This window comes from Canis lupus, chromosome 4 (genome assembly GCF_011100685.1).
Source record: "Canis lupus familiaris isolate Mischka breed German Shepherd chromosome 4, alternate assembly UU_Cfam_GSD_1.0, whole genome shotgun sequence".
Taxonomy (NCBI): domain Eukaryota; kingdom Metazoa; phylum Chordata; class Mammalia; order Carnivora; family Canidae; genus Canis; species Canis lupus.
Window position 1 is genome coordinate 58629076 of NC_049225.1, and position 14056 is coordinate 58643131.

The 14056-nt window shown below is 45.7% G+C and overlaps 1 protein-coding gene across 1 annotated transcript in view; it reads left to right on the forward strand.

Moving 5' to 3' along the window:
- Nucleotides 1-14056, forward strand: part of FAT2 (FAT atypical cadherin 2) — an 80646-nt gene that overhangs the window by 25061 nt on the left and 41529 nt on the right. Inside the window, exons 3-9 of the mRNA XM_038534974.1 lie at nt 277-591; nt 5653-5711; nt 7322-7633; nt 8586-8796; nt 10325-10464; nt 11064-11345; nt 12402-12612. Of these exons, the coding sequence (XP_038390902.1) occupies nt 277-591; nt 5653-5711; nt 7322-7633; nt 8586-8796; nt 10325-10464; nt 11064-11345; nt 12402-12612 (1530 nt within the window). The remainder of the gene's footprint in view (nt 1-276; nt 592-5652; nt 5712-7321; nt 7634-8585; nt 8797-10324; nt 10465-11063; nt 11346-12401; nt 12613-14056) is intronic.

Genomic DNA, 14056 nt, shown 5'->3' on the forward strand with positions numbered 1-14056 from the left:
TTAAATTGGTACCTATAATATCGGAAACTTGAAGGAACTAGGTTAAGGACAATTGCTGTAGGCCTATTTTAGCAGAGAAAGTTTCCAAGAGGCTCTACAAAAGGATATGAATTCCCCTAAATTTGACTCAGCAGCTCCCACACCATCTTGGCTGCATCCCCTTTTCTTGTGGAATTCCTATGTCCACAGTACTGCTTGGGGACTATTAGGGAAGATTATTTCTAAAGCTATTTTAGGCTCTAAAGTATTTTGGGTTTGGTGATCAACTGTCCTTAGGTATGATTCAGACTCTGGCACCCCTGGATCGAGAATTTGTGTCCTGCTACTGGCTGACGGTACTGGCAGTGGACAGGGGTTCCACACCTCTCTCTTCTGTAACTGAAGTCTACATCGAGGTTACGGATGTCAACGACAACCCGCCCCAGATGTCCAGACCCGTGTTTTACCCCTCCGTCCGGGAGGATGCACCTTTGCACACCTCTGTGCTTCAGCTGGATGCCCGGGACCCGGACTCCAGCTCCAAAGGGAAGCTGACCTTCAACATCACCAGTGGGAATAACATGGGATTCTTTGTTATTCACCCTGTTACAGGTAAGGACCTCAGAAATCTGGGTGAATGGGGGGAGCTCTACAACAGTGCTTTTCAAAGTTTGGTCCTCGACCAGCATTATCAGCATCACCTATGAACTTGTTAGAAATTCAAATTCTTTTTTAAAAATTTTTACTAATTTATTCATGAGAGACACAAAGAGAGAGGCAGAGATGTAGGAAGATAGAGAAGCAGGCTCCCTGCTGGGAGCCCAATGCAGGACTCGATCCCAGGACCCCAGGATCACGACCTGAGCCAAAGGCAGACGCTCAACCACTGAGCCACTCAGATGCCCCAGAAATTCAAATTCTGAGGCCTCACTTTATACCTACTGAATCAGAACACAGGTTGGGGCCAGAAATCCATATTTTATTTACAGGGGATTCTTATGTGTGCACAGTTGGAGAACCACTGCTCTACAAAGTCCATGTCTCTGGGAAAATTCTTACTTATGTTGACTTTCTTTCTTTCCTCCAGGCCTAGGGCAACTAAGCAGGTTGCCTGGTGGTCAAGCTGGGACTACTTTAGACCTGAGTGCTCCTAAATTGACCCTTCCCCTGAGGCATAGCCACACTGAATCTCTTCACCCTCATTCTGAACTGATCTAAAGCCTGCCCACAGAGTGGTGGCAATGGAGAGCCACTTTGGTGTAGCCAACCATCTCACAAATATCTATCCTTGGCCCAAGGCCATCTAGGGCAAGGATGGTGGATGGTTTGGAGGAATCCAGAGGTCATGAGCTTGCAGCAGTGAGCCAGACATAGTCCTCAGAGGTGTTCGGTTTGGCTTGCACAAGTTTTAATCAATCATTTTTCAAATTGTTGCCAACATTTAAAAATTCCATAAAACACTCCAAATTTCTCATTGTTCATAAACAACTAGGAGATCTGGCCATACTAACCCCACATTTGCACAGGGCTGTAACTGCCTGGAGCCAACAGCAGCCCTCTGTGCAGAGCAGGTGCATGTCCTCTGGTACTCATGGTTCCCTCACTCCCAGTTGTACCATTCCCAGCCTGCTTCCCAAATCTATGCTGCCTGCCTGGCTCCTGTTGGTGTTGGAATTTGAGAGCTAGCTCTCAGCACTCTGGGTACATCTCTAAGGCCACATCTTCCTCCTAGAGAATGAACAACAATCCTATTGCAGAGGAGGCTGACGCTTTCTTCTTTGAACCCAAGATCCTATTTTCTGGTTCTAATAATTCACTTTTAAAAAGATTTATTTATTTATTTTAGAGAGAGAGAGAGTGGGGAGAGGCTGAGGGGGAGAGAGAGAATCTCAAGCAGACTCCCTGCTGAGCACAGAGCCCAACTCAGAGCTCAATCCCAAGACCCTGAGATCATGACCTGAGCTGAAACCGAGAGTCAGACACTCAACCGACTGAGCCACCCTGGTGCCCCTCCCACAATTGACTCTTGGAAGGACAGAACCCTGGTGAGATTGGAGAAGGTGGGAAGGGAGAAAACTCATCACCCATCTTTAAGACAAAAGGGTACAAAGAGGAACATGAGCCTGAGGTCCTGGGACAGACAGTGGGTAGAGGACACTAGTGTCTATTTGCACAGGGACATCTGTTTGGAGCCTTTCCTGTTAACTTTTGACATCAGGGAATGGATTAGTCCTTTTAGAAGGACCCTTTAGCCCTGGAATATAGGCCTAAGCTGCCTCTTTACCTGGGCCCATCCTGTCCTAAGCCTTTCAGAAGAAGGAAGAGGTCTCTCACCTAAGGCACTGGCTTCTCAGCATCTTCCAAATCCCTATTCTGTTTACTGTCAACAGTTCCCTGACAGAGGGTCTGGCAAAATGCCCCAGAGAACAGAGATGTTCTTAGTCTTTCTGCAGTTGAGAAGAAATCTGAACCAGCATGAACATTTTTTTTAAGATTTTGTTTATTTATTCATGAGAGACAGAGAGAGAGAGAGAGAGAGAGAGGCAGAGACACAGGCAGAGGGAGAAGCAGGCTCCATGCAGGGAGCCTGACATGGGACTCGATCCTGGGACTCCAGGATCACACCCTGGGCTGAATGAAGGCAGCGCTAAACCACTGAGCCACCCGGGCTGCCCCAGCATGAACTTTAAAAATTAAATAATAAGTCAGCAGTGGAGCCCCTAGCCCACCTTTCTTATCACTCCTATTACATCATCCCACTTCCTTGCTTGGATGCCTTGGATGGTTTCCCCACATCCTTAAGATAAAGTCAGAACCTGTCATGTCTCATACACTTGTGTCCGACATGGCCCACGCTGACCTTTCGGGCTTCATCCTGCCTTTCTCACTCTGTCATTCTCTGGTTTCAGCCATGCGGCCTATTTCAGTCTATGCCCTGTCCTGGCACACGGCCTTTGCACACACTGTTCTTTCTTCCATAAGTTTCTTCTCCTCTTCTTTTGTCTGGCCAACTCTTGCTCTTCTTTCAGATCCTAGCCTAGCTGTTCTTCCTTGAGAGTTTTTCCTGATGCTATGATCCATCTCCTAGCACCATCTACTCCTTTCTTTTTTAAACACTTATCACATAATTATCCTTGTCTTCCACTAAACTTCAAAAGCTTTCTAGAAAAGGAACTTTGACTATTTTTGCCCTCTATAATATCTTCAGTAACTGGCACACAGTAGGACCTCAATAAATAAGAAGGAAATGAATGAATGAATCTCTGCCAGCATCTACAATCTCTAGGGAAGCCTGAGCTTCATTCATTTGTTCAGCAAATGTTTAAAGGTGTCTGCCCTTATGAAGCATTGAAACTATGTGCCATGTTGAGATATGAAGATAATGAAACACAGTTTCAGGCCTTGAGGCATTCAATGCCACTACTGTTCAGAGGAGAGAGGGAGCTGCTCCATGTAGTAGAGTAACAATGGCTGCATGGAGTGGGGGTGGGGATGCCCAGCCAAAGGGTATGGAGGACTGACAGGCAGCAGTCTGTAGGGGCACGGGGACAGGGAGAGTCATTGGAGCCCTAGCCAGCAGGGAGGATGAGCCAGCAAGTAGGTCAGTTGTCTGAAGGTAGATCCTATTCCCCCCACTTATCTACTCTAGGATCTCAGGACACTTACTCAGCTATTCAAAGCCTGATTTTCCCACCAGTGAAGTGCAAATGATAATGGCCCTCTCCTGTGTGGTTGTGAAGATTAGATGAGTTAATTGAGAGAGAGATATAAAGAGCTTGGAAGAACATCTAGACACACAGGAGCTCCATGAGTGCTGACTGTTGGGATCCTGGGGGAGAGGGAGGTGGGCAGGTGGTTGGGGTTAAGACCTAGACTGTGGTGGGTCAGGGTGAATGGCGTAGAAGGATCTGGAATCCATTAGAAGTGGAATCAACAGCAGTTGGAAAACCACTGGATGAGGAAAAGTCATAGATGGGCTTGAGGTGGGTGATAGGAAACATTTGTTTGGAGAGGAGAAAGGATAGGGGCCCACCTCATGCCAGGAAGGGTGCTCAGTGGGCCCTCACACAGCCCTGTGGGGCAACTCTGCTATGTCCCCATTGGGCGTGGCACTTCCTGGGAATCTGGACACTGAGCTCAGAGAGGCGGATAAGGCTGACAACGAAGGCAATGCCATGGGCAGCAATTCCACAGGACGCTGGCTCTTAGAAGGTCAGAGGATGTGTTGGGGAGAGAAAGGAGAGAGAGAAGAAAAACCAGAGAAAGAATGTGCAAGATTCAGAGGTAAACAGGGGGAAGACAGAGTGGAAGAGAGGGGTAATGAAGGGAGGAGGTTGGATGAGGGAGAAACAGAGACAGACAGGAGGGAAAGGGGCAAGAGGGGGTGGAGAGAGAGAAGGTGCAGGGAGAAAAGTCAGCACTGAACCAGAGGAAAGGTTTACCCGCTGAGGCCCTCTCTTCCCTGCACTCCTCCTGGCGGCCCCCTGGATCCTGGGTCTTTGCCCTTCAGGCCCCTTACCTTGGGGATGAGCTGGGTGGGAGGATCTGGGACAATATTCACACTGTCTCAGAGGAATGTGCCTTTCTTCCTTAACTGGAAGGGTCTCTGGCTGTGGGGTTTTCCAGGAAACCTTTCTGCTCCCCACCATGCCTGAGGCAGTTTGGTTCTCCTGGTGACTTGGTTCTAGTGTGCAAGGGAAGAACACTTAGCTAACAGAGGCCACTCCTCACACGTGCTCCAGCATGGGAGGCTCCACCCCAACACTGAATCCCCACTCCTTTGTCCCCTCACCAAGCCCCCATCTCCATACTTCATTTCATTACTCCATCCTTTTATTGCCTAAATAAGATTTATTTTTTAAAAGATATTTATTTATTTATTCATTCATTCATGATAGACAGAGAGAGAGAGAGAGAGAGAGAGAGAGAGAGGCAGAGACACAAGCAGAGGGAGAAGCAGGCTCCATGCAGGGAACCTGATGTGGGACTTGATCCTAGGTCTCCAGGATCATGCCCTGGGCCAAAGGCAGGCACTGAACCGCTGAGCCACCCAGAGATCCCCTTAAATAAGATTTAAAAACAAAAACACCTTACTGAAAGTTTCAGATGATCCATTGACCTCATTTGTTCTGCTTTCATTGAAGAGAACTTCCCTTCTCAGCCCTGACCTCTCTGTCTGTGGGCTTGGATGCCCCTCTCACATAATCTGCTTCTTGACTTCCCTGATGCCTGCAGAAAACTGGCACCTTCTCTCCTCTGTGGCTTCAGATGGCCTCAATTTATAGTTTGTAGTGCCTCAGAAAATTAAAACTAGACTTGCAGATAACCAAATCCACCTTCTTCAATGTCCAGGCAAGCTGAGCGGGACCCAGAGGACACCAGCTGCCTCCCCCCTCCCCTGCCACCATAGAACCTGTGCACAGCATCCCTCCTAAAGGTAGAAGCCGGGATGCAGGTGGGAGCCTCCGCTGATCCCATTATCTCTGCTGTACTCTCCCACCTCCTCACTTTCCCTTCTCCTTCTCCAGAGTCCCATCCCCCCTTTAATGTCCTTGTCCTCCAAAGACCAGAAAAGTTCTAGCCCAGGATTTGGATGTATCTGTGAACTTGCTCCTGAGTAAGTGGCCCTGGGAGCCCTCTGCTCAGGTCTCCCTCCTTCCACCTCTCCCCCAGGTCTCCTATCCACAGCCCGGCAGCTGGACAGAGAGAACAAGGATGAACATATCTTGGAGGTAAGTAATGGTACTGAACTCATTCACTGGATTCTTTTTTTTTTTTTAATTTTTATTTATTTATGATAGTCACAGAGAGAGAGAGAGAGGCAGAGACACAGGCAGAGGGAGAAGCAGGCTCCATGCACCGGGAGCCCGATGTGGGATTCGATCCCGGGTCTCCAGGATCGCGCCCTGGGCCAAAGGCAGGCGCCAAACCGCTGCGTCACCCAGGGATCCCCATTCACTGGATTCTAAAACCTCCTGAAGGAGTCCGAGCAGAAGCCTAGCCAGGCCTTGGGGCCACTAGCACGTCTCCAACCACCGTGGCTGAGGAGGGCACTGGGCTCAGGGCGGAGGAGTTTCTTAAGCTGAGTCTTGCTGTGGTTGGTGATGAAGATTATCAGAGTCTTCCCTGGCTCTCCAGCACTGGGAAGGGAAGGAATCTGAAACTTTGTCTGGGCTGGGCAGGAAGCACTGATTGATTAGTAAAGCCTGCAGCAAGTGCAGGAAAAGGGAGCGGTACACACAGTACACGCGTGCTATGGTTTCCAGCCCATCCCTACAGTCAGAGGGAGAGCCACCCAAGGTCAAGCACTAGGTCAGGAGCTGAGCCTGGATGAAAACCCAGACCTTTGTTCTCTAGATCTGTGGGTTCTAGGATATCTCTAAAATCATATAAACATCCCTGGTGCCCATTCCAACAGGGGGAGTCAGTCTTGATCCACAGGGGAGTAAATCAGAAGGAATCTAGTTATGCCCCCTCTAGAGCTATTCATAGCTCATGAACAGGCATTTCTTCCAGGCCTAAAGACATCAGGTGGGAGGGGCACACATTCTTCAGCAGAACTGAAATAAATTGGCCTTCTCTGCTCCTAGCTCTGGCACATTCCCTTTGTCAGAAATAGGTATTATTAGTAAGCAGCTGCTGCAAATGGCCTTCTAGGGACTGAGGCATCCTCCCTAGTTCAGTAGAGGTATTTATCTTTAAACACCAAAATATTTAAAATATTTTAAAAATTCAGTACCATTTAGAGTGCAAATGTCCTATCTTGCATGATGCCCTTGGGGCTATTGATGCATGGGCCGATTTGCCCCAACATGAAATAGCCCCTGATTCTGAAATTGTTTTAGTGCCTTTTCTCTCACTCTGGATTTCATTTCATGCATCGGTCCACACGCCTGACTCAAAAGGTACCACCCACTCCTTTATATACATCTTCTCATTTGTTTTTTCTAACCCTCAGTAGCTTACGGAAACCAGAGAACAAAGCTTGTGAGAATTACAAGCAAATAAAAAGTAAATGGTCTCTGAGAAATGGCCCATGGGCCTCCTGAGTAAAGAGCACCACTTTTCTCTAGAGCCTCTGTGGCTTTTTTTTTTTTTTCTTCTAATTCTTACTAGTTTCTTTTTTCTGTTCTTGCTGGCTTTCCTGTGGGCGAGGTTACCAGAAAGCTGGGTTCCAAGTAGGTGAAGTTAGGATAATAAAACTCATAAGCATATACCAAAGAACAGACTGACTCCTATTTCCAGGCCGTTGAAGGCAGGGGTCACGTGTTAGGGTTGCAGTGGGTGGTGATGCATATTAACTGCTTCACACTTGGCCATTCATACTCTCTTCTGTCCCCAGGTGACTGTCCTGGACAACGGAGAGCCCTCCCTAAAGTCTACGTCCAGGGTGGTGATACACATCGTAGATGTCAATGACAACCCCCCTGTGTTCTCCCACAAGCTCTTCAATGTCCGCCTTCCGGAGAGGCTGAGCCCGGCAACCCCTGGGCCCGTGTACAGGCTGGTGGCTTCAGACCCTGATGAGGGTCTCAATGGCAGAGTCACCTACAGTATCGAGGAGAGTGATGAGGAGAGCTTCAGTATTGACCCAGTCACGGGCATGGTGTCATCCAGCAGCATCTTCATGGCCGGGGAGTACAATATCCTCACGGTGAGGAGGGGATGGAGGCCACAGAGGGGGGAGAGTCATAACTGGTTAGTGATTTTCTTTGAGGATACAGGAGAAGGGAAACAGCCATCAGGCATGGTGGAGGTGGTACTCCCTTCTCTGGCTTTTTCTGAGAGAAATGGGAGCCCTGACATCAGCGAAAGCATCAGAATTCTTGGCCTTTCTCTTTGAAGGCAATAAGGTCCTCACCTGGGAAATCTGCTCTAGTCTTAGAGGTAAGGATTTTGGTGAGAGTAGCATAGACTTTGGAGGTAAGCCTGCATTCCAACCCTAGCTCTGCCATTTTATACCTGCGTGGCTTTGGACAAGTCACTGAACCTCTTTGAGCCTTTGTTTTACCATCTGTAAAATGAAAATAAGAACATTTTCCTTGTAGGAAGCCTATATAACATGTGGCTAAGATGTGGACTCTCATGTCTGACAGCCCGAATCCAATCCCGGCTACTTGCTGGCCAGGCAGATGATCCCAGGGAGCTGAATTCAGCATGCTGAATGCATTTCCTCCTGCAGAAGGGAGATACAATGGTACCTCTCTCAGGGCTGTCATGAGAATTAAATTAGATATTGCATATATTGCTCTTAGAGCAGGGTGGGATACTAGTGAAAGCTCCATAAATTCTATTTAGTTTATGTTTATGGCCCATTATGTACAGTCCATCTCAAGAACCACACCTTAAGGCTCTGATAATTTTTTTGCTACGCTTGAAGTTCTTGAGCACAGGTTGTTTTGCTCACCACTGTGCCAGCAGCAACTAGCACGGTGCCTGTTTACAGTGAGCCTTCAACTGTGTGTTGAATGAAGGGATAAGTAGATAAAAGTCCAGCTCCACTAGTCACAGGGTACTCTGTCTCTTCACTGACCACCTGGGTCTTCTTATTTCTTGGCCCCAATCCTACAGACACAGCCTCCATTTCAGGTTTGGCTTCTTTTCAGATCAAAGCAACAGACAGTGGTCAGCCACCACTCTCAGCCAGTGTCCGGCTACACATCGAGTGGATCCCCCAGCCCCGGTCCTCATCCATACCACTGGCCTTTGACGAGCCCCACTACAGCTTTACAGTCATGGAGACAGACCCTGTGAACCACATGGTGGGCGTCATCAGTGTTGAGGGCCGACCCGGGCTCTTCTGGTTCAACATCTCTGGTGAGAGCTCTAGGAGGGCCAGCCCCTCCATCCTTATAAACCAGCCCTGGTCCACATAGCACAGTCCTCTGAGCATTCTCATTCAGGTCATGCTCCCTGGCAGCCCCTCTTTTGTCTATGATTAGTGACTGTCTCTCCCCTTATTCTCTGGGGCAGTGGGTGAGTAGAACCACCACTTCTGCCAAACTGGCCTTCCACACCAGCTATGATCTCAGGGAGAACCTCCATGGTCTCACTGGTAGCTCCCAGGCAGAGATGGGCAGAGCCACAGTTACTCCAAGTGCTTGGAAGACTCAGGAGACAGTACAAATTTTGTGTTTCCTCTACTGCCTCAGTGTGAGATCCATGTCAAGCTGCCATCATTCACCATGAGCTTGAAGACCACTGTACTCTGGGGCCATGCTTGATATTCTAATCCCAGGTTCCATCCTCACAATCGGGGAAAGTGTCCATTCTCTTTATAGGTCTCTATATAGAGACCAAGCTCTTTTGGTCTTCTCTGAAATTCCTTACTGTCTCTAAATGAAGATTTTATTAAAATATCTGGGAAGAGGGAATCTCAGACCCTTTTGGTAATCTGATGAACCGTTTGGGACTCTAATGAACACTCAGGCCCTCTTCCCCGAAAGATGTGCATGTGGACACACCAACGTTTGCACACAAATATAAGGATTTGTAGATCCTCTGAAACCCAGCCAGGAATTCCAAGAACCTCTGAGAGTTTAAGTACCACATGAACCATAGAGTCCTATTATAGAGATTCCCACCCTGGTTCAGAGATTGGATGTACACCTGTCCCAAGCTTTTTGACTCCTGGATCTACTTTCAATTCTGATTCACCATTCTTTTTGTTTGGATTTTTTTTCTTTTGTACAAAATTAACACATGTATTCTGTAGATCATTTAGGAAACACTAAGAAATGCAGAGAAGAAAATTAAAATCACCCGAACTTCCACCAGTCAGAAGATAATCCACTGCTAAAATGTTGATGTATTTTCATTTAGTTGTTTTTCTTAACACACACACACACACACACACTTAGGGTTATATTAAAGTATTGTTTTATAACCTTTTAAAATATAATGTGAACATATTTCTATGCCACTAAACAGATTTCTATTTAGTAGGCATTTAAATAGCTGCATATTAATTCCATATTTAGATTTGTATAGTTTATGAAATCAATTCCCTCCTGGTGAACGGAGTTATTTTCATTTTTTCCCTACATATAGGCTCCTTTAGACTATGTAAACTATCTGAAAAGCCACAATATAGAGCTCCATTATTCATGCATGTTTCAGTCCTGGTAGCAGAACACGTTCTATGGCAGACACTGGACTTCCTCTGGCACTCTTCAGTCCTTAAACATTACCTTTCTCTGTACTATCATTTAGATCTTTAAAAATTTGACAATAACTTGACAGGATCTACTATCACCTCCTCTAAATCTGCTAGCCAAATCCCGTTGCACTACTGCTGCCTTCATCATTGAGGCCATGTGTGCTTTCCCCCCTGTTCCCACTCCAGGTGGCGACAAGGACATGGACTTCGATATTGAGAAGACCACAGGCAGCATTGTTATCGCCAAGCCTCTTGACACAAGGAGGAGGTCGAGCTATAACTTGACTGTGGAGGTGACCGATGGGTCACACACCATTGCCACTCAGGTTAGAGGTCTCCCCAGGGACTCCTGAGCCAAGATGGGATGGGAGGCCTCCTTGGTTGGGATAAAGCTACAGAAGGTTTTCAGTGGATGTGGTGTATCTCAGAGGGCACTGAATTTGGAACCAAAATTTTGTCTTCCAGTCTTACCTGATATGCCTTCTATGGTCTTGGGGCAATTCTTGTTCCCATTGTGGATCTCTGGTAATGAAGGACTTTGTCTAGATGAGCAGTTTTCATTTAAAGACAGAGTTCCATAGGGGCTACCATGGCTATGAGGAATGATGGTAAGTGGGGCCCTAGATTTCTACCCTAGTTTCAGCCAGAGTTTTATCTGTTTCATATGTTGGAATTTCACAAAAAATTTCACTTGAAGAAAAGGCCCTTTTAACCAGAATTTTGTTTTTGAAAACCACTACACTGCATGTGATTTCAAAGCCTAGGGATTTTGAAATCCTGTCTTTCATTCAACAAATATTTACTGAGTGATAGCTGTGTGCCAGGCACTGTGCTAGGCACAAATGATATGGTGAAGAACCAGACAGACAAGGTCACTGACCCCCTGGAGCTTACAGTCTACCTTCTCTCTCATTCTCCTCCCTAGGTCTACATCATCATGATTGCCAATGTTAACCACCATCGCCCCCAGTTTCTGGAGGCTCATTATGAAGTCAGAGTTCCTCAGGATACACTGCCAGGCGTTGAGCTCCTCCAAGTCCAGGCCACGGATCCAGACAAGGGCAAGGGCCTCATCTACACCATACATGGCAGCCAAGACCCGGGAAGTGCCAGCCTCTTCCAGCTGGACCCAAGCAGTGGGGTCCTGGTAACTGTGGGGAAGTTGGACCTGGGTTTAGGCCCCTCCCAGCACACACTGACAGTCATGGTGAGTAAACTGAGAAATCAGGGAAGGATGCACTTGCATGTGGATGTGTGGGGGTGGACACATATGGAGCAATGCTGAAGGTTCTCTTTCCCCTGATGAGCCAGGTGTGCTGATGCTCATGATGATCCATGACACGAGATGTGACATTTCACAGCCTGACAGAGGCAGGCTTAAGGGGTGCTTGAGAATAAAGAATAGGGGATAGCTGCCAAAGAAGCTCCTGCCACCCTGGCTTTCTCTGAGCTCACTCTAATACCCCTCAACAGTTCTCTCCCTGCTCCATGACTGCATGGCCACAACATGGACTGACACAGTGTCAGAGCTGGGAAGAACCAGAGACTATTCGCCCTGGAGCTAGCACCATGGTGAGGGAATGAGGTGTGCAGGGCACAGAATTGAAGAAGGATTCACTTTCAGGGTTTGGTTCCCGCACTTTTATGACCCTGAGAGTGAGCCTCCTTCAGTCTATGCCCTGCATGCCTAATGTGTCTCACTCAGTCCCAACCCTGACCTGACTCACTACTCTCATACCTGAGGCCCACAGAGGCTCACTATCATGCAGTTCTTTATGAAGGAACCAGAATCAAAGCTAGCCTTCCTGACCCAAGGTGCAGCATTTTATGTGTCAGTTCATCATCCTTTGGGCACATTAATATACATTAAAGGCTCTGTAAAATCCTACAGCAAAGAAAACTTTAACTTCATTTAACTCATGCCTCTTAAATTTAGTTGACCAGAGAATTTTTTTTCCTGTCTAACATGTTAAAATCTTGAAGAACTAATATTTTCTGAGACCTAACTTGGAAAATACTGTTTCTGTGCTTATCTCTGCCTTCCTCCTAAAGCGGGATTTTCCATGAAAATGGTCAAGCCTAATAATCACTAATTTATAAATTTATTTTAAAAAAGAGTATAAATGAGAGCAAAATTTAAAGGAATACAGAGAGTTACAAATAGGTATATTTTTCACTGGCATTCTATCTCATTGACCTTAATTTGACCCTGCCTTCTTGCAGTCCTTTCTCTGTTCATGGCATTATCCCTTTGGGCCCATAGGTCCGAGACCAGGAGATGCCCATCAAGAGGAACTTCGTGTGGGTGTCCATTCACGTGGAGGATGGAAACCTCCACTCACCTCGCTTCACCCAGCTCCACTATGAGGCAAGTGTTCCTGACACCACAGCCTCTGGCACAGAGCTGCTCCAGGTCCGAGCCATGGATGCTGACCGGGGAGCCAATGCTGAGATCCACTACTCCCTCCTCAAAGGTGAGAGGCCTGACAATGAGTCCAAACTATGAGGAAAGAGTTTATGGCAATAAGAAAAACCACTGCAAGTCAAATGCCAGGCTTTCTAAATTTTGGCAAATATCATTTGTAGAGTATTCTTTGAGCTTATAATTGCTTAACACACTTCCAAAGATGGTAAGAATAATAACTAAGGGCCTATTTAGTAATGGGAGAATTTATGTACATACTATATAAATTCACCAACAATCGTATATGTGAAGGATGTTTATGAAGTCCACATAACATTTTAAAAGGCAATTCCCTTTGCCTTTACAATAGAAGGGACCTATAAATACTTTATTTTATTTTATTTTATGATAGTCACAGAGAGAGAGAGAGAGAGAGAGGCAGAGACATAGGCAGAGGGAGAAGCAGGCTCCATGCACCGGGAGCCTGATGTGGGATTTGATCCCGGGTCTCCAGGATCACGCCCTGGGCCAAAGGCAGGTGCCAAACCGCTGTGCCACCCAGGGATCCCACCTATAAATACTTTATAAGATGTATGGGACAGTTTTAGGAATTACATTTAGGAGTAACATTTTCTGTTAAAGTTGTATTGTGACTTTATATCTATTATATGGTTTTCCTCCTCTCATAAATGGGAACAACATTCTTTGTGCCAGAAAGCCTTTTATAAAAATTAAAAGAGAAAATGTATGTTAGTATATCTTGTAAACTGTAAAATATTATATGAATGCTAGGGGTTTATTGCTATCATTGATAAGTGTTAATTACACATAATTAAAGAAACAAAAATTATAATACCTAGTATCTAGCTAATTATTAATAATTTTAATGTTTGCTAATCCATAATTAATGATATTTAATAATTATTATTATCTTTAATAAAATTAATACTCCATAGTGCTAGATGTTGTGGAGGGACAAAGTGAAGATGACTTTGCTCTCATAGAGCAGAATGTTCATTTATTGCTTATAAACTTTCCAGAAATCAGAGCTTTTACATTTTTTTAAGAAACAGAAGTTGTTATACCTTGCCATGTGGCAGAAATCTATGCATCACTAAAGAAAAATAATACAAATTCTAACCCATTAATTGCTTATTTTTGTGATTTATGGAGCATAGTCACATCTTTTATATCATTTCATCTCATTGACAACCCCACTGATGGAGGTACTAATTTTATCTTACAGATAAGTTAAGATTCGTTTTAAAATATTCTTCTGATTATAGAAGTACCACACGCTCATTTTCTAAAATATGGGAGAAGCAGGAATACATAAGGAAGAAAATAGCACTCAGCCATAGTTTTCAGTACAGACAAAATAATTGTGTATATTTCCTTCCTATCGTTTTGGTGCATTTTTGCCTTAGTGAGATTGAAATGAATATACAATTTTGTGCCCTAATTTTTTTCTCAGCAGTATAATCTAAATTATAATTACCCGTAGGTAGTTTACT